At 39.8% G+C, this 25,729-nt stretch overlaps 2 protein-coding genes and 1 long non-coding RNA gene across 8 annotated transcripts in view; 1 reads left to right on the forward strand and 2 right to left on the reverse strand.

The window, feature by feature from the left end:
* Window positions 1-376: 376 nt before the first annotated feature.
* LOC108259756 (carbonic anhydrase 4) lies at window positions 377-8,796 on the reverse strand. The gene is made up of 8 exons (XM_017459483.3): window positions 8,644-8,796; window positions 5,923-5,967; window positions 5,648-5,812; window positions 4,559-4,704; window positions 3,348-3,440; window positions 2,255-2,321; window positions 1,134-1,294; window positions 377-1,024 (listed from the first exon to the last, which is right to left on the reverse strand). Exons 1-8 carry the CDS (start codon window positions 8,702-8,704, stop codon window positions 833-835), a joined length of 930 nt encoding a protein of 309 aa, XP_017314972.1. The 5' UTR covers window positions 8,705-8,796; the 3' UTR covers window positions 377-832.
* A 2,552-nt stretch (window positions 8,797-11,348) lies between these two features.
* Window positions 11,349-13,296, forward strand: LOC128629344 (uncharacterized). The gene is made up of 2 exons (XR_008393706.1): window positions 11,349-11,649; window positions 12,719-13,296. It is a non-coding gene; the product is annotated as an uncharacterized LOC128629344 (long non-coding RNA).
* Window positions 13,297-13,797: 501 nt separating this feature from the next.
* Window positions 13,798-25,729, reverse strand: part of mtmr4 (myotubularin related protein 4) — a 71,030-nt gene continuing 59,098 nt past the window's right edge. For all 6 annotated transcript variants that reach the window (XM_017460447.3, XM_047151762.2, XM_047151760.2 and 3 more), the window contains 11 exons: window positions 25,482-25,666; window positions 23,866-23,994; window positions 22,945-23,056; window positions 21,429-21,624; window positions 20,148-20,333; window positions 19,446-19,616; window positions 18,947-19,101; window positions 17,461-18,568; window positions 17,245-17,355; window positions 16,715-16,803; window positions 13,798-15,980 (listed from right to left, as the gene is read on the reverse strand). In XM_017460447.3, coding sequence (XP_017315936.1) covers window positions 15,803-15,980; window positions 16,715-16,803; window positions 17,245-17,355; window positions 17,461-18,568; window positions 18,947-19,101; window positions 19,446-19,616; window positions 20,148-20,333; window positions 21,429-21,624; window positions 22,945-23,056; window positions 23,866-23,994; window positions 25,482-25,666 — 2,620 coding nt within the window. In that variant the 3' untranslated portion in view covers window positions 13,798-15,802. The remainder of the gene's footprint in view (window positions 15,981-16,714; window positions 16,804-17,244; window positions 17,356-17,460; window positions 18,569-18,946; window positions 19,102-19,445; window positions 19,617-20,147; window positions 20,334-21,428; window positions 21,625-22,944; window positions 23,057-23,865; window positions 23,995-25,481; window positions 25,667-25,729) is intronic.

Below are 25,729 nucleotides of genomic sequence, written 5' to 3' on the forward strand. Positions count from 1 at the left end.
GCTAATTTATTTACTTATAGTGAAAACATTCTACAGTCACTCAGATCACAACTGTAACAGGTAACTTTGTGTAATAGTGACAGATACTACCAATTAAAACCAACTGCGAAGGAACTAATAACCCTGATTTGTCATCCCCTGGTTCTCCTAATTGTCTGGCCATATCATTACTAACGCTGAGAGAACACAAGGGCACAAGAGTTTTTCTTAGATGAAAGCAGGTTGCAAATTCATAACTGCTTAGTGTTTATGAAGAAATGCCCATTTTTTGTTGTTGCATCTGTAAAACACTTATTCAAAATGATATAATTAGATTTTTTTGGCAAATGAAAGCATTATCTAGCCACCAAGCACCAAACTGGAGTCTACACTCTCATGGCTTTACATGTTCTTTCAAGTTTATTTTTTTCTACAGTAAATCACCCAATGAAGAACTGCACATTTCTATGAAGGAATAAAATATAAATGTTATTGAGGTACTTATAAAAGTACGTTCCGTTGTTTATTAATCTCTTATTATTTGAAAATAATTATATGTATTTAATTTCCAGGAAGCTTCCAACCCAAGCATCCTCAGCAAAATCAACAGATGAACAAAATATGAATATTTATATACGAAAAACCTTTGCTACAGGAACAGGAATATACACGAAGTCAGAACGCCTAAATCAACTGATTTCATAAGAACAAATAAAACGTTTTTTAAAAAACTCATAAAAGTCAGAAAGAATCATCTATATGTTCAATCTCTTTTGTTTTCTGATATTTTGATATTTAGGATTAGTTTTGTTTGCTTTTAACTGAATGAGAATTCTGTGTTTAATGTCCGGCTCTAGTAGAAATTGCAGAGGCACAGCGCTAGAAACACACGCAGCACGACGAGAAAGAAGCTGAACATTATAGCAGGTATAGCTGCACCAGAGTGGGAGCGATACACTACCCGCCCTTTACGAGGCTGCACTGGTCTGAATGTGTCCACCATGGGCTTACCACCATTAAACTTCAGGGTGGAGAAGGCTGCAAGCTGTACAAGAACACAGAAATAGAGAAATACATACACATATTTTACAATGACATCCAATCCGTTCAAACTATAATATCATACCATCATGGCTATCACATATAAGTCTCACCTGATCTCTGCTAAGTGGAATAGGCTGCTCAAACATGGTCCAGATCACAGTCTCAGAGCAGCCTGGTGTGGTCTCAGATCCTTCATAACGATAGTAGGCCCCTAGCATCCTCTCAGATAGGATCAGACTGTTCAGGGAGATGGCTAGTTCTGTCTGACCCTCTAGACAAAATAAATAAATAAACAAACACTGTAATTACTTACACATGAAGTCAAATCACTTTTTGTCATATCCAAGTGAAGTCACCATTAGTCAGGTCCAGCTCAGACAGCAGATGATTTCTTGCATAATTCTACAGAAAATGCAAGTGCATCTTAGCAAGTGAAAATACACCCACCGGCCACTTTAATAGGAACACCAGTACCCTTGTATATTCATGCATTTATATAATCAGCCAATCATGTGGCAGCAGTACAATGCATTAAATCATGCAGATACAGGTCAACAGTTTTAGTTAATGTTCACATCAATGAGGGAAAAAAACTGATCTCAGTGACTTTGATTGTGGCATTTTGTTGGTGCACTGCCTAGTCTTTTTAATCTTTTAATCTTTAACTGGTCAGTGTTTCCACTGCAGCCTCAGATTCCTTATATTTGGTCTTCTCATGATGTAGCCCATCTATCTCAAGGTTTAACGATTTGTGTGTTCTGAGATGCTTTATAATTTTCTGTTCGCCAGCATTGTGAAGTGTGGTTATTTGAGTTACTGTCACTCTCCTCTGATCGCTCTTACAACAAGACATTTCTACATCCAGAACTGCCACTCATACCAGTGCAGTAGTGATGCCTGGTATGAAAACATAGCTAATTAATGTCATTATAACGATGCTATTATTACTCACTTATTACTAATTATGCACACATTTTCCCCTTTTGAAAAAGCTCTCAATAAAATACACCTCAACTTGTGGCCTAGTACTATGTAGTGCATTCTGTCAGTAACTGTACATTTCATTAATAAATATGGCCAAAAACCACCTACTCATACAGGAAAAGGTAAATCCGATGACTTGCACTGAAGATTGTTATGTCTCAGTTTGGACATGGGCACAGGAATGTGCATACAGGCGATGAGAGTGCTAGTTTCAAGAAAAGCATGTGTCAAATTGAAAAGTACCGACCTGCATCTTGGACCTGCGCCAGAGCTGCAATGAAGGCACTATACTCCTTGTTTTCACTGTCAGATTCCTGAAATAAGAAATTACAACATTGTACATTTTATGTGAAAACACAGTGGGAAAATACAGATGTGTGACAAATTAAAGGAGAAACTGGTGGCACTGTTATGCTGTGGGGGCATTCTGCTTGCAAGGTTTAGGGCCACTTGTCCCCTTAAGCCAGGCTTACACTGGAGGACGAGAGAAATCTAGTCATCTCATTACCGCTCACACTGCATGATTCAATATGTCGATGCAGCAAAGGTGTTCATACTGTATGATATCTCATGATGCTCCTGTACACCTCAGGCGCTCACACTACATGAATAACTGCCAAAGTTGAGTCCGAGGCACGTCAGTCTGAAAATGTTGACAAGCACATAGCACTCAGATGATGGGCATGATCATGGTGGGACTGGTCTCTTCCAGGACTCCGACCCCCACCCACAGGGCTGATGCAAGTCATGGGGCAGTGGTGGCTTAGGGGTTAAGGCTCTAGGTTTTGAACGGAAGGTTGGGGGTTCAAGCCCCAGCACTGCCAAGCTGCCACTGTTGGACCCTTGAGCAAGGCCCTTAACCCCCTCTGCTCCAGGGGTGCTGTATCATGGCCTGCGCTTTGAAACCCAACTTCCTGACATGCTGGGGTATGTGAAGAAAAGAATTTCACTGTGCTGTAATGTATACATGATCAATAAAGACTCCTTATCATATGCTATGACCTTCACAGTCACCAGATCTCAACCCAACTGAACACCTACGATACATTTTGGAGCAACGTGTTAGAACGCATTCTCGATCACCATCATCAAACCACCAATGGAGGGAATATCTTTCGGGAAAATGGTGTTCGTTCCTCCAGTACAGTTCGAGAGATTTGTAGAATCTGAGCAGTGAAGCTGTTTTGGTGACTCGTGCTCGCCGAAAATGTTGCTAAGACACTTTGGGTTGTTTTTCCTTGTCACCCATGTGTATGATGGCTTAATTAATGGCTATAAGGACTTAGTAACTAAATTCCAGTGAATTGGCTTGAAATGACAGTAGACAGTGCAAAGCAAACCTCAAAGAAGAATCCCAAAATTGCTTGTCCAGTTGTGTCATTCAGTGCATCTTCTACAGCGATGTATGTGTCCTTTAAATGCAGGATGTGCAGCTGAGAGAGAAAGAGAGAGAGAGAGAGAGACAGAGAAATATTTTTTTTCCATGTTAACCGATGAAGCAAATGTGAGAGACCCCAGATATAATGACAAATTTCATTTTTAAAAAAAATCCTAGATCATCCTTTAGTCATGAAACCTACAAGATGTTCCCAGAAGAAAACCATCACACCCTTTCAGAACCTGGGATCTCGCAGAATTTCTCATGAACAAACTTAAATTCAGATTGATACAAGCTATTATTATTACTATCCTTTTATATCTCACTTTAACAAAGAAAAAGGTAAAAACATATCTTATAGAAGGAGTCTCCAGTGTCCGGAGGACTTGCATTTTCTTTATCTTATTAACTTCAAGAAGGGAACGACTGTTCATAGCTGCTCTAACCAAACTTCTTTTATGGACATTCCACTACATTAACTGTAATTATAAACTGTCAAAAGTATAATGTCATTTATGAATAAATTACTCATTATAATCGTTGGCTAATCTATGTGGTATACGAGGAATAAAACACTTCAGGACATGCTCTGATTGGAATATAATCAACCTCAGGGTGATAATGCACCACATCAGTTTGTTGATTATTTTCCTGTAATGGTTCCCCCCCCCCAAAACAAAACATTTAATACAGTGCTGTCTTATGAGTCTGTCACGTGTAAGGTGTAATACCATGTCTAAAAAGATATTTAATATTGCACAACTTAGCAAATAGCATTCCTCTTGCTCAGTTAAGCCCTACTTGGAAAAACCATCCATCCTTCAATTTTCCATAACGCTTATCCTGCACGAGGTCATGTGCCCCAAGTTCACTGGGTGATACACTGAAGGCAGGGAATACCCTGGATGGGGTGCCATCCAATCACAGGGCACAATCGCACAAACTACGGTCAATTTGAAAAGGCCAATGGCCTACAACGCATGTCTTTGGAATGGCGAAGGAAACCGGAGTACTCGGAGGAAACCCCCGAAGCACAGGGAGAACACAGGGCGGAGACAGGATTCGAACCCCCAACCCCGGAGGTGTAAACATTCTAATCACTATGCCACCGTGCCCCCTTGGAAAAAAACATATGCTTGGTAATCAGTATGCTAAAGGGAATCATGACTGTACCTCCATGGGATACTGTTCTCCATCAAGGGTGTGTTCAGACCCAGGGCTGCCATTGTTGCCCCAGTGGAAATGCAGTTGTATAGCATTATAGGTGTGTAAGAGATTTCCCTCACTAACTGTGGCCCCAAGAGGTATGTCCAGTGAAACTGCAAGGAAACAAGTAAGGTGTTAAAAATAGACATACATTCCTCTAAAGAAAATATTGCCCCTGCAATGTGCAAGTAACACTTACTTTTCCAGTCTTTTGTTGCCCCCGTCCCAACTTTTTTAAGGCGTGTTGCGATCATCAAATTCAGAATGACCTTATTATTTTCTTAAAATGTATACATTTCCTCAGTTTAAACATTTGATATGTTTTCTATGTTCTATTGTGAATAACATATGGGTTTACGAGATTTGCAAATCATTGCATTCTGTTTTTATTTACATTTATTTACATTTTACACAGCGTCCCAACTTTTTTGGAATTGGGGTTGTATATCAACTTAAACATGTATCAACAAAAACATGTGAAAGCTGCCCTTGTTGTGAAAACCTGATCTCCTGAAATATGAATACAGTGAGTACAGTATTGTAATAGAGAATTGTGAATTGTTTATGCTTTAGTTATTCACTGTGCGTGTTTTAGTGCGTTGTTACGGAAAGAGCGTCTTCACAACGTGACTATCTAGCGCGTTACTTAAGTTCAAGTTTACTTGTGCATTCATGTCATTTTGTGCAAAAGCAAGTTTTATTAGGTTTATGTTGTGTATATGTCTGATTAGTCTCATATGTATGTATAGGATGTGTTTGGGTGAGTTAATTAACCCGCTAGTAAAGCGCTTCAGTTTACCGTTGTTAAGCGGCTCAATCCCGACATTATAGACTATGACTATAAGACTATACTTCCTGGACTGGTGAAACTGGAGAACCCAGAGAAAAGCCATGCGGAAATGGAGAGAACATGTAACACATCCCACCAGGTTTCCCTTTCAGCCCTTGCTACACACCTGTCAATCACGCGAGTGCCCGCTTGCCTTTCACATTTTTCCCATTTCCAATCTTATCATTCTAAAGTACATGAAGTTGTATAGAAAGGTCCAGGATTACCAGTTCGCCCGTTATTCTTCAGCATGCTGGTAAAGATCTTGTCATAGCCAGTGAATTTGAATGCGGTGAGACTGGACTCCTTCTTAGTTTTCTTGGTCACTATGTTGATGGGAGATTGTCTGTTACCACCACACACACTGTTCACCTCATTCCAAGCTGCTGGCCCTGCACACAACAGAGAGGTTTAACAGGATTAGATCAGATTTTAGCTGGTAAAAGTTGTATGGATCTACTGGACATAAAAAATCGTCTGCCGTGATCAAGTCTATTATTACCTTTACATGGATGATCACAGGACATCTGGGACTGGTAGCACCAATCTGCATGAAGAAAGAAATTCAGCAGTGACAGGCAGGTTATGATTCGCCAACGCATTCAAGCTTACATTGATTTAGAATCTCATATTTGACTTGCCATTGATTTTAAGCTGCTCTCTATGCCTTCTATATAGGCATATGGCTTATGGCTGAGTGATTAGTGTGCTTGCCTTGCACCTCTGGGGCGGGGGTTTAAATCCCACCTCTGCCCTGTGTGCATAGAGTTTAAATGTTCTCCCTGTGCTTTAGGGGTTTCCTTCCCAGTCCTACGACATGTCTTGTAGGTTGATTGGCATTTCCAAATTGTCCAGAGGTGGTACAATGGGACATTTATGTGAGCAAAGGCCCTCAACTGTTCAGGTCATTGGTAAGACACATACAAATGTTATGATAATCAGGTTGTTTTTTTAAAAAAAAAACAACACAATTTTGTGCTGATTTTCGAACACTGCTACTCCTTCTTTAACCCTTGCTCGGTTCACTTTAATCCTACAGATGTCCAAGCAAGTGTTTCCAAGGTTACTTGTTGAGCACTGGTCATTTGCTTACAAAATTTACTTAATGGCCATAGTGGCAATGAAACAGTTTATAATGGCATTTGAAAGACATACTGCAATATCCTGAGGCCTTTTCGTACATAAAGGACGCTCATTTGGAACGTATGCCCCTGTGCTGTGAACCATGACATCCCTTATGGGTGATATAAGTTGGCATAACATTAACTACAATGCCAGTTTGTTCATTGGTCCACAGTCCACATATCATTTTTGCTGTTTATACATCAATCCTGCTTTGAACTTTTGAAGGGCACAAAAATGTTCCCCCTTCATCTATAATGTACATTACACAAACTGTGAAGGCAGGTTTAATCAGGCAGTAAGATCTGAATACACTATTTAAAAAAATCTGAATCTACTTTTGTCCTAAAGCCAATTAGTGCTTACCAGTTTCATTCAACTAGTGACTTCTGTTGGATCTGGCTGCACTTTGATTACCTGCATGTGTTCACTGACATATAGTATTTGAAACAAATAGATGTTTACTGGATGTTCAGAGTAACTCAATTTCTGCCAACTGCAGAAAACAGGAAATGCCAGTATAAACCTCTAATATTGTGCATCTAATAAAATCACTTTATTACTTTGTTTCTAGATGTTGGCCTGAAAATTTTCTGGGAAACCCAAACAGTTTTGTCACCAGTCTCTTTGCAGACCTTGTTAAAATCCTATTTCTGGCCCGTTTCTCTCCACACTAGAGCGGGAGACAGATGGCTCAAACTAGTGATGCGTTGTTTGCAACTGAGTCTGAGAGCCGAATCACTAAGCTGAAACATGTTTTTTGGGGTTTTTTTTTCCTGTCTTATTTGCTTTTCATCATCTGGAGCTGGATGGTCAGCCATGCTTTTAACTCTCAGCTGTGAATGAGGGAGGAACATAAGGAGCATCTAATACTAATAAGTATTAGATGAACTAATAAGATCTACAAACATTCTACATAAAGTGCACGTGCAGACGTGTGCTAACAACGCAGGACAGTACAGTACTACTAAAACAGGACAATAGGCACAGTAAGTGACAGTGTAGCGCCAAACAGTACACAGTTTTAGTGTGGAAGTGTCTGATATAACAAATGTAGTCAAGTGTATTAGGGAAGGCGATAATAATAATAATAATAATAATAATGATAATAATATGAATGCAGGGATGCTTACACAGTTACCTTGTTGATTTTACAACTATTTTAAAGAGACTTTATAAAATGTAATGCATAGTAATATTATTTTGTTACTTAAACTTTACATTGTATGGGGGAGATCACCTCAACCACCACCAGTGTGTAGCATCCACCTGGAGGATGTGATGGCAGCCATAGTGCACCAGAACGGTCAGCACACAACAGCTATTAGTGAAGAGAGTGATGTAGATAATTCAGAGATGGAGATTATTAGAGGGACATGATAGAGAAGGGCCAATGGTGGAATTTCACCAGGACACCAGGGTTATACCCCTACTCTTTTACGAGAAGTGTCCTGGGATTTTTAATGAGAGGACCTCGGTTTAATCCAAAAGATAGTGCTGTTTTTACAGTGTAATGTCCCCGTCACTATACTGGGGCATTAGACCCCACACAGACCACAGGGTGAGCATCCTCTGCTGGCCTCATTAATAGCCCTTCCAGCAGCAACCTTATTTTCCCCAGAAGGTCTCCCATCCAGGTACTGCCCAGGCTCAACCCTGCTTAGCTTCAGTGGGAAACCAAGCGAGAACTGCAGGGTACTACGGCAACTCTTGAAGAGTCGATTCTTATTAGTGAGCCGAGTCAAATGATCTGACTCACTGAACTATAACTGGCTACTACATCTACTATATACAAGTTTAAATTAAGTAAAACATAATTTTAGGTATTAACAGAGCAGGCTAGCTAGCTTCTAATCTTACTCTGAAAGTTTAACCACCAGTCTGAGGTAAATTACTTATATTAATTACACTAGCCTTAATTAAACACATTAACGAAAATGGAGTCAGTGGGGAAAAATCCGTCAGTGACATATCTATATATCTACCGCGACATTTGAATAAACATTTGCTGTGGTACGCTATACTCCTAGTGAATATTTACAGGTAGCTAATACAAGTTATCTTGGTTAACTAGCTGTCCTGCTCACTTTCTCTCACTCACCCTCGCTGAGGCATCTTTTATAAACTAAAACCAGAACCAAACACAAAAGCAGATTCCTCATGTTGGATAATTTCCAGAAGTTTCTACAAAGCCGCTAACACACCGATCAGTCTTTTAAAGTGACTCTTCACAGTGTCGTTCGCATACGACTCGGCTCGATTAGGTGAACATTGAGAGCCGATGCACATATGAATCGTTTGCGGGTTTCTTCTTCTTTCTTTTCTTCTTGTTTTGATGTAGCCAGTGTTGTTACGCTTGTAGAGTCATTTAATCAGAAATGCTTGACTGAAGCTTTTGTTCAACATATGTGCTGTTCTTTACCGTGAACAGGGTGTGAGATGTGTGCATGAATCTGCGGTTTGAATCTCAAAATGCAATGTGAATGAATGTTGTTTTTATTCACGTAACGTAACGTATAGGTCGGTTTTTAACGAGACAGTTTCAGCTATAGATAAGCAAAGAAGAGCAATCACTGGTGGAAAATGTCGCAAACTTTGTACGGTTTAGACGCGAGATAAAAAAAAAAAAAGGAAATGATTCGCTTGGGAGCCGAAAGAGTCGGATTTTATTGGTGAGCTGAGCCAAATGATCTGACTCACTGAAAAGACTCGGAGTCCTCATGACTACTTCACAGACTGTTAGCCGTTTAGCATCTTTGTATTCCCGCCTTTTTTTCACATTTTATTTTAACATTTTATATTGCGGTGTACTTAACCTTTGTATTTAACCTCATATTATACTATTATTTTTTAATCCCCCCAGTGTTCTAATCGTAAATAATTGACTATAGACAATACATTGACAATGTATTGTATTGACAATATATCTTGGTCTCTTCTTTTGTTTTAAAAATGCGATGCAATCTTTGTACTCATAACATTCTTTCCGATTTTATTTATTATGTCTAATTTTATAAGTTTTATCAAATTTTATTATACATTTTATAATAAACATTTTATCACTGTATAAGTTTCGTAACCTTATACAGTGAATCGCTACCTTCATGAAAATATATATTTTTTAAACGTGTATATATACACTCACTGAGCACATTTATTAGGAACACCTGTACACCTACTCATTCATGCAATTATCTAATCAGCCAATCTTGTGGCAGCTGTAGGATGAATAAAATTATGCTGATACAGGCCAGCAACTTTGGTAATGTTCATATCAACCTTCAGAATAGGGTTCATGTGAACATTACACAATCTAATCTGCTAATCTCCTGGGATTTTCATGTACAACATCCTCTACAGTTTACTCAGAATGATGCAGAGAAGAAAAACATCCAGTGAGCGGCAGTTCTGTGGACGGAAATGCCTTGTTGATGAGAGAGGTCAACGGAGAATGGCCAGACTGGTTCAAGCTGCCAGAAAGGCTACACTAACTCACTAACAATAACCATTCTGTACAATTGTTATGAGCAGATAAGCATCTCAGAATGCACAGCATGTCTAACCTTGATGTGGATGGGCTACAACAGCAGAAGACCACGTCGGGTTCCACTTCTCTCAGCCAATAACAGAAAGCTGAGGCTGCAATGGGCACAGGCTCACCGAAACTGGACAGTTGAAGACTGGAAAAACATAGCCTGGTCTAATGAATCTCAATTTTCGTTGAGGCATACAGGTGATAGGGTCAGAATTTGGTGCCAACAACATGAATCCATGGACCCAACCTGCCATGTATCTACAGTCCATGTTTGTTTTTTTTGCACACTTTGGGCCCATTAACACCAGTAAATCATACCAATTCAATCGCTTGAATGCCACAGCCTTTTTGAGTATTGTTGCTGACCATGTGCCCATATCCCTTCATGGCCACAATTTACCTATCTTCTAATGGCTACATCCAGCATGATAATGCACGATGTGACAAAGCAAAAGTCATCTCAAACTGGTTTCATGAACATGACAGTGAGTTCAGTGTTCTTCAGTCATCTTCCCAGTCACCTGATCTGAATCCAATACAACACCTTTGGGATGTGGTAGAACGGGAGATTCACATCAATCATATCAACACAGAACAGTATCTCAAAGGATTGTTTCCAACATCTTGTGGAATCCATGTCATGAAGCATTGAAGCTGTTTTGAGAGCAAAGGGAGGCCCTACCCAGTATTAAATATAATACTGTATCATAAGTGTAAAATATAAAGCCCTGCCCAGTATAAAATGCCACAAAAATACCATAAATGTATTAGTATAGTGTTCCTAATAAATTGCTCAGTAAGTGTAAAATAAATAACACAAGCAATGAGTGATATTTCTTTAGCTGCAACATGTGAATTAATCATTTCATTTTAACACAATTTTTTTGACAATAAAAGTTCTCTTTAGTAGTGTAATCCCTTCTATAAAATACATAAACACTGACGGTGTGCAGGGGCAAAAGCTCTGACTCTGGCCAAGTCTGACTATGACACGATCCTAATTGTTGTTGCAATGGCTCTTGGAACAACATTTTGTAGGTTTCTCTTAGAAAGGACCTCTTTTCTATAAGCACTAAGAAAAACACTATAAGGCCACACTAAAAGTATGAGGACACCTGACCGTCACACCTATATTCCCCAAACTGTTGCCACAAAGTTGGAAGCACACAATTGTATAGAATGTCTTTGTTTGCTGTAGTATTATGATTTCCCTTCACTGGAACTAAGAGGCCCAAACCTGTTGCAGCATGACAGTGCACCTGTGCAGAAAGTGAGGTCCATGAAGACATGGTTTGCCAAGCTTGGAGCGGAAAAACAGGAGTGGCCTACACAGAGCCCTGTCCTCGACCCCACTTTGAGACGAACCTTTGAGATGAACTGGAACGCTGACTGCACCCCGGAGCTCCGCACACAACATCAGTGCCTGACCTCACTAATGCTGTTATGGCTGAATGAGCACAAATCCCCACAGTCACACTGCAAAATTTAGTGGAAAGTCTTCCCAGAAGAGTGGAGATTATTATTACAGCAAAGGGGGACTAAACCTGGAATGAAATCAACAAGCACATACTGGTGGGATAGTCAGGTGTACACAAGCTTTTGACCATATAATGTATATCTTTCAGTGCCGAAGTGTAATCAATCAATCTATCTATCTATCTATCCATCTACTTATTTCAAGGCAGACAATGTTTTGCATTTATTTCCCAATATTTGTTATGGTTGTCAATAATTTGGAGACAAGACACGAATATTAAAAAACAAAAATCATTTTGTTAGTAAATGTTTGAAGTTGAGTAATTTTGCCCATTCTTTAAGGCTTGCCCATAATACAGAGGTTGATTCTATGCTAGTTGTTGTTAGTGATTCATTAACTGCTCGTACTTCTTATTTACTTTTTCATCAGCAGTTGTCACAAGACCTTGTACACTAAATCAGTTGAGTAAACTTACTAGGGGACAAGGTAATACGACCTTTGAGACACAAGGACAGGACACTGACCGGAGGACGGTTGTCTCCGCCCATTACCCTTCCTCAACAATATCCTGAACCCCATCCACAACAAAGTCCTCAAACAATAGACTCTGGCTCTTATTGTTAAGTGCATGACATAACATTTTATAACATGGAGGTCACGTTGCCCAGTATCCATCTCCTGTCTAGGGTCAGAGGAAATTCCAGATAAAGACATAATTGTTTTAGGGGTTACTTAAGGGACATTGGTTAATATTAATGCACTGGTTCCAAAATGTTATAATTTTAAAGTAACAGCTTACACGGGGAGTTGACACTGCTAATAAACGTATTTTTAAAAAACGTGCAATTGTTGACATGGTGAAGTTATCTGTGAGATGATGTTTGTGTTGCATGAGGGAACAACTGTTTATAGCTACCACAGTGTAAATAAAAACAGGAACTTACTTGTTTCAGGGACGTTCCACAAAGTTAAACAACTATAAACGGGAAAGAAAAGCTATGCATCATTCTTTAATAAATATAGAATTGTAATCATTGGCAAATTGCTGCTGCATAAGAGATCTAAAAGACTTGGCGTACTGTTATTTGAAAAGAATGACATCGTGGTTATTTCCTCACCAGTCTCTATATTTTTTTAAAAACCTATACCACTTATCTTACACAGGGTCACGGGGAGCCTGGAGCCTATCCCAGAGGACTCGGGGCATGAGGGGACACACACGCTGGACAGGGTAACAACCCATCGCACACAAATTCACATAATTTGGAGATGCCAATCAGCCTACAGCGTATGTTTTTCGACCAGCGTACCCCAAGGAAACCCCCGAAGCATGGGAACAACAAGCAAACACAGCGCAGAGGTGGGATTCAAAGCCCTGGAGGTGCGAGGCAAATGTGCAAACAACTAAGTCACCATTACCCTCAATTAGAGTTAAATGAATATTTAATTCCAGATTTTTTTTTTTTTTAACCTCATTCAATGGTGTACATTCTTGGTTAATAGAGTTGTTAGAAATACCTGTACCACTGTGTGTAATGTACAGTATTGTACCTTTCCTTTTGCTGCACTGTGAATAATAAAGATGTACCAGGCTACAGTAGGTACATTTTATACTTCTGTGCCTGGTAGATTTTGGCACGTTGGTACAAGTGAGCATCCTGCTGCTTTATTTTTTTAAACTGAAAAAACCCCAAAACCTTTTAATGTCATTGTATTAAAAACCAAACAAACAAACAAAAAAACAGCCATCTTATAATCATTGATGTGGTGAAGACATTTATTAGGCATTTTTATAAAGAAGTCTCCAGCATCAGCACTTTGTAACGGTCAGAGGTAAAGCTGTTCGCTTTCCGACGCTTCTTCAGGATGGAGGGCGACTTTGTGGCTTTGTGGCCAGACAAACTATTATTTGTCTTACCAACTTCAAGTGAGAGGAAAAAAAAATATGTTGGAGATGGAACACCTATTTACAGCTGCTATAACAGGAAGTGATAACAGGAAGGGGAACAACATTAAACGTAACGAAGCAGATTAAAATGACTTTTTTTAATAAATAAAAATTGTTGACGTGAACAATTTGGTGTGGTATATGAGAAACACTTCATAGCTACATAGTAAAATTCATGCTTTGTTTAGGATGGGTTATACTGAAGATTTATTTGTATCCCCCCCCAGTAAAAAAGGTGGAGGGGGGAAGAAAAAAAGAAAAAAAGAAAAAAAAAAAAAAAAAGGGAGTAGGCAGATCCCACAGATATTTTTTTTTATTTGCCCCATGGGATTCGACTTGAACAGTGCAATGCTTTACAACATTTACTAAGTGACAAATTCCAGCCACTAGTACAGATAACTATATATATATTACAGTGGGTTTGGTATTTATTTCTAAATCAAAAGTGTTCCTTCATCATTTTTGCCATTTGAAAGAAAAGACCTACATCATTAGGCATCACAGAACCTCAGAAAATACTCACTTGCTAAGTATTTGTACCATTATATGTTTAGTCATTACTGATAAGTGACATGGTGCATTCCACAAGAGAAGAAAAAAAAAACAGAAAATAAATGGCACTAGTATTTCAATGAACACAATAAAACAATACATGTACAGCTAGAAACCATGTCTGATAGAAAAAATGAAAAAGTTTTTTTTTTTGTTTTTTTTTTGAGGGTTTATGTAATGCTATTCCGCATGTTCCAATTCAGACACACATAAAATTAAACTTTACTCGGTTCTCAATAACTGACTCTGATTTTAACCCAGAACTTTCTTAATATCCCAAGTCATTCTCTCCCTGTTTCAACACGGTTTTTAACATGGCAAGAAAAAAATTAAGTGATTTTTGTAGAAATTTTTATAAAGCAAATTTCCTTGGAACCACAAATAGGGTTTTTAGCAAACTAGCACGCTAATCAGCGAACATGCCATTTCAGCAGTTATTAAAAGGTACCGTTTGTAATGTTAAAAGACATAATGATATATGTAAAATTATAACACAAAACAACTGATTTGCAGGATTGCCATGTAATGGATCTGGCCATTTTATTTACAGATTACAAACTGCTCCTTTTTAAAATATTTTATCCTCCTGCTTGCATGTCAATCTGTAGTTATATTGAATCATTAATGGTGGTAAATTAGGATTCCCCTAAATGGACAAGAGCATGTTAAGAACAGTATTGCAACAAGGAGGAACAGTACAACATTGCTACAGCATCTGTTAGTATCCAGACTGATGTGCACTCTTTCTCCATTAAGTTCAGAAAGAAACAAGCACACGACCCATCACATGAATCATGTTCATTTGTGTCCCTCTTTTGTACAGAAGCTCATTTACACGGTGACAAGCTCCTACTACCGATGCAAAAGCTCCCCCCCCATTATAACAACTGGCCTTAGATCAGTTTCAAATGGCAATATCCAGCAACATCTCTTCAGTGACTCCTTGCAGACAAAAAAAAAAAAAAGAAAAAAAAAAAAAAAAAAAAAAAAAAAAAGGACAAACTACATTCAAGTTCAGACCACAGAGTAAACAAACCTCATGTTTTCTCCCTTTCACCCTCGGTTTGGTCTCGGATTTCCCTCAAATTTACAACAGCTTAGAGTGCACAAAATAATGATACAAAATTAGATTTCTTTTAAATACTGTAGCAGCAGCATCATCTTTTATACGGCGAGCCTCTGGGTGGAGCACGAGACCTTGGAGTCACTGGCTTCGAGGGCAGACGAGATTGTCCTCTAAGGTACGCTTATATTTGTGGTTGTATTTAATAGAAGTTCGAGAGGGCTAAATCTGTATGTCCATACCATGACGCACAGATTTCTACGGAGTTATGGATATAATTTTTGAGATGAAAAAGCTTTCCACATCAGGGTCACTTTGGCAACAGTGCCCCCTGGTGGACTTTTTGCCATTAGGCTTTCTCCCTCAACAAGTGAGGAGATTAACAAGTTCAGCTCCTCTGTGTGATTTAAAAAAAAAAAAAAAAGGAAAAAAAAAAAAAAAAAAAAAAAAAAAAAGACACCTTTCTTTCAGAGTCTTTCAGACTCCATTCAGTCATCAATCCGTTCCCCGACTCAGTCCAGTTTTTGTTTGCCCACTTCCTTGCAGTGCTTCAGCTCACAACCACCCATGAATCCTCACTAACCAGCGCAGGCATTGCATCTCTGCAAAAAACAGCAGGTGACTCTCAGGGCACCTACGTAAGGGGGCCTGGGAAGCCCATAGGGTGGGAATCTGATTAGCGTGCTCAGCTCGAGGCCGTGGCAATGGGCTTTTTAAGCTGCTGTGAGCGAAGTTCCCGCGTTCGACTCTCCAGCAGCAGATCGTAGCACGAGTTACACACGAGCACTGCATCGTAAAGCTGCTGATCGGGAATGGGCAGCTTCAGGTGGCAGCAGTCTTTACAGAACACATTTCCACAGTTCCTGTAGAGACAGACAGATCATTATTATAGTTAATACCTGAATACTTGAACACTGCGGGTTTTTATGAAATGTTTACCATTATAATAATTTTAAATAAAATGTCCATCAGCAGGAAATGCAGTGAAATTAACAGTAAAATCCATGTTACATTAACATTAAGTGTAAAATCAGCAGAGGTTCAGGGAGGATTTCCTCGCCACCATTGCCTCTGGCTCGCTCATAAGGGACAAATTCATAAAAAATCTTGTAGCATCTTTCACTAGGTGTGTGGCACCTACAAATAATGTTTTTGAGAGACATCCTGACATCTTTATATCTATCTTGCGATCACATAAAGGGTATAACTACACTACTAGGTCAAAAGTCTAATAATACTCTATGTATTTGGTATGTTTTAGAATAGAATAGGTAACAGACATCAAAACTAGAAAATACTCATGAAATTATGTTGTGACCTTGAAAAACATTATTTTAGATTTTTACAAAATAGCCACCTTTCGCCTCTTGGCCGTTCTCTTATACAGCTTCATAAGCTCATCACGCGAATTCTCACATACAGAGAGCTTGTTTGTTGCTTTTCCTCCACTCTCCAGTCCAGGGTTTATTTAGGTGTGTCCAAACATATGACTGATAGTGCATTTAAGATGTGATTATCACTATATTATCATACTGGTCCACCATCACACATCAACTCAAAGCACAGTGTGGTGTATTTTGGTTTGGTAGTGCTTTACCTGCAGTGATGGCGTCTCTTAGCAATCCAGAACTCACTGTCACAGCTGAAGCAATGCGAGGCCATATGGTCTGGAACCCATCTGGTAACCTGTGTGAGGGTCAGAAAGAGATTTGGGCTCAGATTTGACATAATATAATATAGCAAGAGAAGCATTTAACATTCAATACAACGACATACAGCTAAAATATGACTATGACTAGTCATATGCTATGGTGTTAAAAGTGACAACTCTCACTGCACATTAGAACTGTATATTTTACGTTTACATACGTGTACACTATCGGTCTAACATTTAGAAACACTCATGAGAACTAAGGGAATGATGTGATAAAAAAAATAAAAATCAATCAATTATTTTGATTTATTTTGTATTTTAGCATCTTCAAAATAGACAACCTTTTTGCCTAGAATTTCCAGAAATGTATTCTTGGCATTTTCTCAACCGATTTCTTGAGGAATCGCCCTGAAATGCTTTTTAAACAGTATTGAAGGCGTTCCCACCTACGCCGGACACTTAAAGAATCTAACCTCGGTATCTTTTCTCTCTACTCGATCCCAGCTGCCCTCGCTGAGGCGGTCCTCACTGTGGGCTGACAAAGAGTCCTCTTCATCGCCATCATCTGATTCTCGAAGGCATGTCTGTAACGAAACAAGGAGATAGGAGACGTTAGCACATCAAAAATTACAATTAAACAATATCGATAAATATCGTTATTCCTTTTCAGTAACTGGGGCAGCACTCACAATGTCGTCCTCGTAGTAGATGTCTGGCTCGGATGGTGGCGAGCTGTGTTGCCTGCTCTCCAGTTTCATCTGCAGCTGCTTGACCTGCCGCCGCAGCACCTCCACCTCCTGCTTGTAGCTTGCCTCGATCTGGCGTAGTCTTTGCTGTACGGCGTCCAGCGGCACCGGCAGGCCGTCGTCGTCCACGCAGTGAGCTGCTGACGGAATCTGCCGGAACGATGGTCCCAAGGCCGAGGAAAAGGACGGAGAATTGCAGAGTGAAGCGTTTTTCACGGCCGACATCCAACCAGGCTGGACCGGACTGCTCAGATTTCGTTGACTCTCTCTGTACCCTCCGTTGGTACTACCAGACTGGGCACGGAGGAGTTTCTTAACACTCTGAGCCCACTTTTCATCATTTGTAGCCAGGGCTGAGACCGGAGTCTTTCCAGTGTTGACCTTCTGAACAAAATTCAGCTCGGTCATGGGGCCATACTCATCCTTTAAGGTTTCAGTGGAATCCTCCAATTGGACAACTGTAGTAATTTTTTTGATCTCTAAAAGCTCTGCAGCAGTAGGTGAAGGAAACCCAAATGTCTCAGTTGTGCTCTTTTCTTTCTCTATGCCATTTGAGATCAGAGCATTAGGTGGTTCCTCAGTAGTAGTGAACATGTAAGTGGTATTAATAGTCCTATCCTGCACTTCCTGTGGTAATGGTGGGAGGGGAGGGCTGGTGATTTGAAGCAAAGTTTGGTGTAAAACAGGTGGGGCTTGCGACCGAGGAGAAACCGGGTCTAACGTTAAGGGATGAGGCAATGATGGCAAGGGCTGTGTGGTGAGACACAATTCTGGTTCGGTATTCGCACAGCTGTCCTGATCAGACTTTGGAGAGAGCGAGGGTGGAGTCTCCTCACATGTACCCACTTCCTGGTCCTCACTACACAGTTTGATGTCAGAGGTAAACTCTAGGTTGTCTGTGAAACTGGCACCCTGACCCATCATTGGCTCCAGAGGGGGCCGTCCCTCTTGGCAGTGCTTGTTGAGGTTGGGATCGCTGGAAGTGCGCGTGAGGGCTACGCCATTTTCAAAAGCGCATACCAAGTTTTCCATTGAACGCGTCTTGGGTAGCCTGTATTAAAATACAATAGCCCTGTAATTTCCTTTACAAGGTATATGCAGGCATCCTCAAATTAAACTATGTTTTTTTAAATGCCATTTGAATAATATGTGCAGTGATGATGTAACACACTGATGTAAAGCAACATTGTCTATGTTTATACAGCAAGAAAAACGCACAGAATTTTAGCTTCTTTCATCTATGATCATGTGACTTTGAGGCAATGTAATATAATTAAGGTCTTGAATTCATATAAAGTAATTTTATTATAATAAGGAGTGTTATGTTTTACTTTCTTAGCTGTGTCATATTCTATTCTTATGGTCTGTTGTCCAGAAGAGGGCAGATTCTGCTCACAATCTGTATCCTGTTTGTGACTACTCTACTGACCTGTCGAGCGAGCGTGACGTGAGCTCCTCTCCCTGCGACGAGGGGCTCAGGTAGAGTTCCATAGTGTCCTCGGCTGCGGTGCACGGGGACGAGGTGGGCAGGTACACAGCCGTCCACAACTGCAACGCTCGCGTGTGACACACCGGTTGCAAGACCTGTCGCAGGGGTTAGAGGTTACAAAAAGTTCATGACATATGCCATCTTTCTATAGTCCGGATACAGTTTTTACAGACATGTCCAGTCAAAGTCTAATTGAAATCTTAAAGATTTAAGAAGATTATTAAGAAAGTGTCTGTACTTGTAGGTTTTTTGTTTTTTCCAGTTGGCACCCACATGCAGTATCTTCATTAACATTCCATTAACACTGATTTGTAATTATATTGCAAAAGAGCAATAGTTCTCTGCAGCATAGCCATTACTCAGTCAAAGTAGGCAATAAATCAGCACTACGCCGATTGTTATTGTTAAATAGCTTGTTAAATACGTCGTTCAAGATTACCATGTCATGGCTGGGGATGTAGAGAAAGTTTTGAAAGTTCTTGTTGCCGGCACGGAGCAGGGACCAGACAGAGCAGGTCCGCTTGTAGATGTTTCGAGATTCTCGTTCCCGGGCGTTATTACACAGGAATGTTCCATACAGACAAGAGTACGTGTGCTGCACGAGCTTCACCTGCAACACCCACACATCCACACATTTGTATTGCTTCTGGTTGGGATTTTCACCTTTTTGTGTCACAACAGCCTTATTTGAAGACACATCATCTTAAGAGATCATTTGCTGAACACAGATCTTTATATTATCTTATTATTAACATTACTGGATGGAGGAAAAGGAAGAAGGTACAAAAATAGATCAAAATAACCAACACTTAAATGCATGGCAAACATTCACCTTTACAGTCTTTCATTAAATAATATAAACATTAAATAATATAGACATTAAATAATTTCAGATGAAAAACAATGACATATTTTAATTATAAATGAAAATAGTATGTTTTAAAAGCAGCAATGGGTCATACTAGGAAAAAAATATCACAAAATAACGAATAAAACAATCTAGTTATAACTGCATCTTTATTCTCTGAACTGGAAACAAACTGAATTTGGAGATCAATAGAATACAGCATGGGAACGAAATGGCTAAAACAAATGGATCAATACACAGGACAATAAATGGATCAATGAACAGGACACGCACCAGAAAGGCCTCGGTGAACTCGAACAGGCAGGGAAACTGTTTCAAGAGCTGATGGACACAGTCGAGCCACTGCAGGAAGACTGGGCATTGCTCGTTCACGTCTTCCACGTTCTCGCAGTGACCGCAGCGGTCGGCAAATTTATGACCAAAATCCAGCCACTCCGTTTCTACAAGCACCTGGAAACCCTGCAGAGATTACAGAAACACGGGCCAAAGTCAGGCAATAACAGCATTTGCTTTCTAATGGCACTACTGTTGTTGAGACTTGCAGAGAAATAAAGACAAAAGAACAAAAACTCTGAGAATCAAAACTGCATTTGCATTTTATAAGTGAAAAGTTACGGGAACCGAACGATCCTCTTCTGGGTGAGACCAGACAGCGGGATTATGAATCATTACATTACATAGGTGGAGAAGACTGTATTAAATGTGTTGAAAGGATGTTTGTTAGGAGTATGTTGTATATAAGAGCCTTGGGATGAGTACAAGACAGTATATATGATTACAATAGCAACTCTTCAGTACAAATCTACACTATCTGGATGAGATTATCGATTGAAGAAAGATTTAGACTTTGATATAGAGTGTTTTTCCCCCCAAATAAGACAGTCCATATACACACACTGCGTTAATATCACAAACCATGAAAGGTGAAAAATGTGCCACTTAATTACATTTTAGATTTATTTTGCATCAACTCACATTTGTAAATGCATTTCTTACCCCCCCCCCCCCCCCCCTTTTTAAAGAAATGTTGTAAAATAAATGTAGAACATGGGATCTTATACAGTTGAATGTGGATTTGTGCCTTCACATACAGTATATAAAAGTAATAAAAACCTGATCATATGAATAGAGAAATTTGTTCTGACCTCTCTAGATATAGTCACTAACCACCTGAAGGCTACATACGACAGTAAATGGTCTTCTGGGGTACCTCGTTTTGGCCAAATTTGAGGGCAACATTGCGTATATTCTTTTTAGAAAAGGCAAGCCTATAATTCTGGTCTATTACAAACTGTCTCCAGTCAATGAAAGAGCGGAGAAAATAACAGTTTTCTCTCTGAGGTGGTTTAAGTCGGATTGCTGTTATCTGTGCACCAGCAGGTCATTTAGTTTATCCTCATGTACTTGGTGTGTACCACACAGTTACCAATATCGCCTGGGTTTATTGTATTGTGCTGCACGTCTATTTTATACTCTTGTGGTATTTACATTTACATGCTTCAGAAACCCTGTATCCTGCACTCATCGTAGATGTTTTAATAGATTTGATTTTACCTCAATGGTTCTGTAGTAGGGGTCAAGCAGGACCTTAGCAAGAGCCACAATCTGGGGCGTGCGGTCCCAGCCGTCAGAGCAGTGTACCAGTACTGGACGTCCCTCTCTCTCCACAGCAGAACTCACCAGAGTGGCCGCCTTCAGCATGACGGACAGGTGCTGCAACCAGCGTGTGCTCTCTAGTGCAGAGAGCCAGCTGGGGACAGGAAGTAGCACACAGCGCATTAAGCATTCATTCAGATTACTACAGAGGCCAAAAGTCTGAGTGCACCTGCAAGAATTGTATGTTTCACAAGCTGCTACACAGTAATAACAATAAATCTTTATCCAGTTTGTACTAAATTTCGAAATTGGTAAACAATATGTACACCCGAGACGAAAGGTCCTATTTCAGAAATTCTCAGATGAAACGGAAATCCCCTGAATCCCCAAAATATAAACCGTTCTTGGAGCTTGGATCAAAACTTAATCATGCTTACTTTGCACCACTTTTTCAACAATGTTACTTATTCTCTTCATCTCTCATATCTTATCTTGACCAGTCAGTGAGTAGAATATATGCAAGACAATATATTTTACACAAGGTTAATTGAGGTCATCTCGGAATGGCCTCCATCGAACACTAAAATAAATGAGTACAGATGCCTATATGTGGTTTATAACTGAAACATGTTATATCTCATGACAAAATACAAGATTATATGACCAAACTATCATTTAAAAAAAAGTTTGCACTGTACCGTACTAGCTGCAGAACAGGTCCCTATGGTACAGGAGTCTGCAATCTAGTATTAATGATCATTATCCCTGCACCGCACAAGACCTTATGTAAAAGTCACATATAACGATGACCTTTAAGGTGCAAAGGAATACATCGGCAACTCTGAGCCCAATTTAGGCCTGACCCAGTTAATCTGAACCATGCCACAGAGAAAGCAACACTGAACAAGAGCTGTACATGGAATCAACTCTAAATATAGCCTAGTGTTGAGAATACGATGTCTTCTTACTAGCTCTGAACCGTAGATAAAATGCAGGGTTTTTTTGTGTTGTGATGTGTTAAGATCTACTTTTAAAGAGCTAAAGATAAGAATTTGAAATAAGAAAAGATTCTATCCCTCAGCAAGCAGACTTACTAGTTTATCAATATTGTAACGAATTATGTAAAAATGCTCTGTTCTGACAGTGTCGTGGGTATTATGATTTCATAAAACATCCGCACAAAAAGTAGTAAGTCGCAAACAGGATCCTGAAATATATTCGCTCTTAAAAACACAAACCATTTTAGATATTGCACTGTTATTTGTTAGCAAACCATAATATTGAAATACATATGTATTGTACAAATGGCTTCAGATTTCATTCTTTGATATTTCGGTCATATTGCTCAACTCTCATTAAAAGGTGAAATTGAAAATTGAAAGTGAAATACAGATACTATAAAGTGGGTGGTGAAAGGAACATAATATAATAAAAGGTTGAATGATAAGGTTATGGGTCAACACTGTGTACTCACTTGCCAGGATCAGGGATTTGACTGCACACAGCTCTCAGAGACTGGAAACTGTTCCTGATGGAGTGGATATTAGCCATGCCCATGAACATCACCTCACAGTTAGGGTAGTACTCTATACACACACACACACACACACACACACACACACACACACACACACACACACACACACACACACAAAGTGAGGTTAACCTTAAATCATGTTGAAATCATCATTACAAATGTTCTGGTTGTGATTGTAACCAGAGACAAACAACCCAAAACCCAGTGTCGGTACTGAACAAATACTGACCCGAAAGGCTAGATCGGAATGAGATCGGATTTGGTTGATGAATGATTTCCAATAAAGATGTAATTGGTGCATCATTAGAAGAAGTTTAAGGCAATTGGACTAATGTTATAATCCTATAATGCCGTATGTTCTGCCAGCAGAGGGGCTTGGCCTTCAATTTAGGGCTTTTTATATGAGATGTGATAATTATAGTCCTCCATTTATTTTCAATGAGAGGCAGACAGGCAGGTGAAGCAACACGGGGCAGAGCAGCAGGTGGTGAAGCAGCGAGTTTTATCCAGCAAACTATTGCATGTACCTGACAAAAGTGTTTCCCTTTGGACATGCAGAGAGAGACAGGCAGAGCAGAGAATGATTTGTAGCCTCTCGTGTGTTTAAAAAAAAAATAAAAAATTATAAAACAAAAACAACTTTTAGACCCAACTCAAGTTTCAAAGTAACCTGCTCTTCTTGTGCTAAAATTAAACTAGTTAAAAAGAAACCACTGCATTTGCTTGTCATATGCCGTGTCTTCGCAGCATGGCAGATAATGACTCACGGCACAGCTGTGCAGCAACATGAGCTCCACCCAGGACACTTGTCCCCTGTGTGAACTCAGTGCGTGTGTGAGAATAAAGACTGCTGCTTACCTTCACACTCACAGCCACCCCCCTTGGCGCGGTTGGCCACTGCAGCAGTGTAGGATCGCGCATCCAGGATCAGCAGCTTTTGTGGTGCAGTGCTGGCATCAGGACCTGAACCCACCGCCAGGGTGGAGTCTGAGAGACAGAGAGAGACAGGAGGCCCGTAAGAAATAAATAATTGGATAAATAATTGGATACCTGAGAAAAGCTGAAAAAGATCAGGCATGTACTAAGGTTTGATTAAGGTTATGTAATTCTTTAATTTCCATGAGTAGCTGGATATTAAAATTGTTTAATGTTCAAAACTAATTTAGAAGGAATGATATAGTAGCTTCTTTCCTTACAGGAGCCTGAGTGTGTAAAAAGAAAGAGACTGTGTAGCGTGTGTCAAACTACAAAGATGACCTTTCCAACAAGACACCCCAAATTTCTTGGCCACCACTATGTCAACAGGGTCGGAAACAATAGAGCCATTTCCAATTCACTCACAAGCATCCGCTCCAAACTGGAAACCATTTGTCTTCAATTAAAGAGGAAAAAAAAGTGTGCGCATGTATGTGTAACTAATTACAAATGGCTCCCCACCAAATATCTATTCTTGCCTGAATAATATATATGCCATTATTATCTGAGGGAACTGGAACCATTAGCAAATTAATTGGCACGGACACTGCAGTTTAATTGCAGTTCAAGTGCAGGTTCGGTTGCGCTTTAAAAGAGGAGTCTGGTCCATGGCTTTCATCACCATCCGTTCCCATTAATTTACAATCAGTGAAAGAACAATGAACAACAACAAAAAAAACTTTTAAAAAACTGTGGGAAATTTCCATCTGAAAAATAGGATGAACGGAGTTAGTAACCGTATGTTATTAAAATGGTCCAAAGTTGTTTTAGTCTTTAGATTCGTCGCAAAATGTCTATAGACTAAGAAAATACTGATATTTTCACCTCTCACTGTAACTCATACTGAAATAGAACAGCTTGTTATTTTTGGGGCGAGGATAATAGCTATAACCAGGAACATTTTGTATGCTACTTTATGGGTATGAACCTCCAGAGATCTCCAGCGAATCGATTTAGTTCAATTTCAGCTCAAGGTGCCACAATGTGACTATAAATCAATTATTTATGCATCTAGATTTTTTTCCCCCCTACATTAAGATCTGAGTGATGACCACTTGGTGCTTCACAGAATATTATTTTCGTCTACGATGAAAATCACCAGGCTTGTATTTCCATTACAATTACAAAGCCAAATGCCAACAATGCAAAATTAAATTAAAAAAAAAAAAAAAGGATCACATTTCTCAAACAAACCAACCAAAACGGAAACTAAAACTGCCTAAAGTCATCTGCCCAAATGTTCTGTGCTAAAATCAGAAACAGTAAAGAGAGAGCACATCATTTGTTTGTTGTAATGAATCTCCACACAGTGGCATACCAACACGCCTCAATGCAGGGGAGCTGCACCCTGCTTAGCCTGTATAGGGATGTGTGTGTGTGTGTGTGTGTGTGTGTGTGTGTGTGTGTGTGTGTGTGTGTGTGTGTGTGTGTGTGTGTGTGTACACGTGCTCGTACGCGTGTGAGAGATTATTCCTGGGGTGAGTAGAGGAATATGTTACCGAAGTCGCAGTCGGAAGTGTCTGCCCCGTCCCCTCGTATCCTGCAGGATGCCCGGGGTCCTGGATCCAGTGCGCAGGCTTTGGCGATAGATGTGACCAGGTACTCGTCCTCAGTGTTCCTCCATCCCCACCAGCTGATCTCAGGCTGGCTGCAGCGTGCTATCACTGCACCATTCTTCAGGTGCCTGAGACAAATACAAAAAGGATAAGAAGTCACACTAGAGGCCAAAAGCTTGGAAACAGCACTA

Source organism: Ictalurus punctatus, chromosome 28, assembly GCF_001660625.3.
Source record: "Ictalurus punctatus breed USDA103 chromosome 28, Coco_2.0, whole genome shotgun sequence".
Classification (NCBI taxonomy): domain Eukaryota; kingdom Metazoa; phylum Chordata; class Actinopteri; order Siluriformes; family Ictaluridae; genus Ictalurus; species Ictalurus punctatus.

Bases quoted from the DNA above. Each gene is read 5' to 3' on its own strand.
- LOC108259756 (XM_017459483.3), bottom strand. From the start codon at position 8,704: ATGAGGAATCTGCTTTTGTGTTTGGTTCTGGTTTTAGTTTATAAAAGA. The intron at 3,441-4,558 runs GTACAGTCATGA...TTTCTCTCTCAG, and splicing joins GAGAACAGTATCCCATGGAG to CTGCACATCCTGCATTTAAA. The intron at 1,295-2,254 runs GTCGGTACTTTT...TATTTTGTCTAG, and splicing joins GGCGCAGGTCCAAGATGCAG to AGGGTCAGACAGAACTAGCC.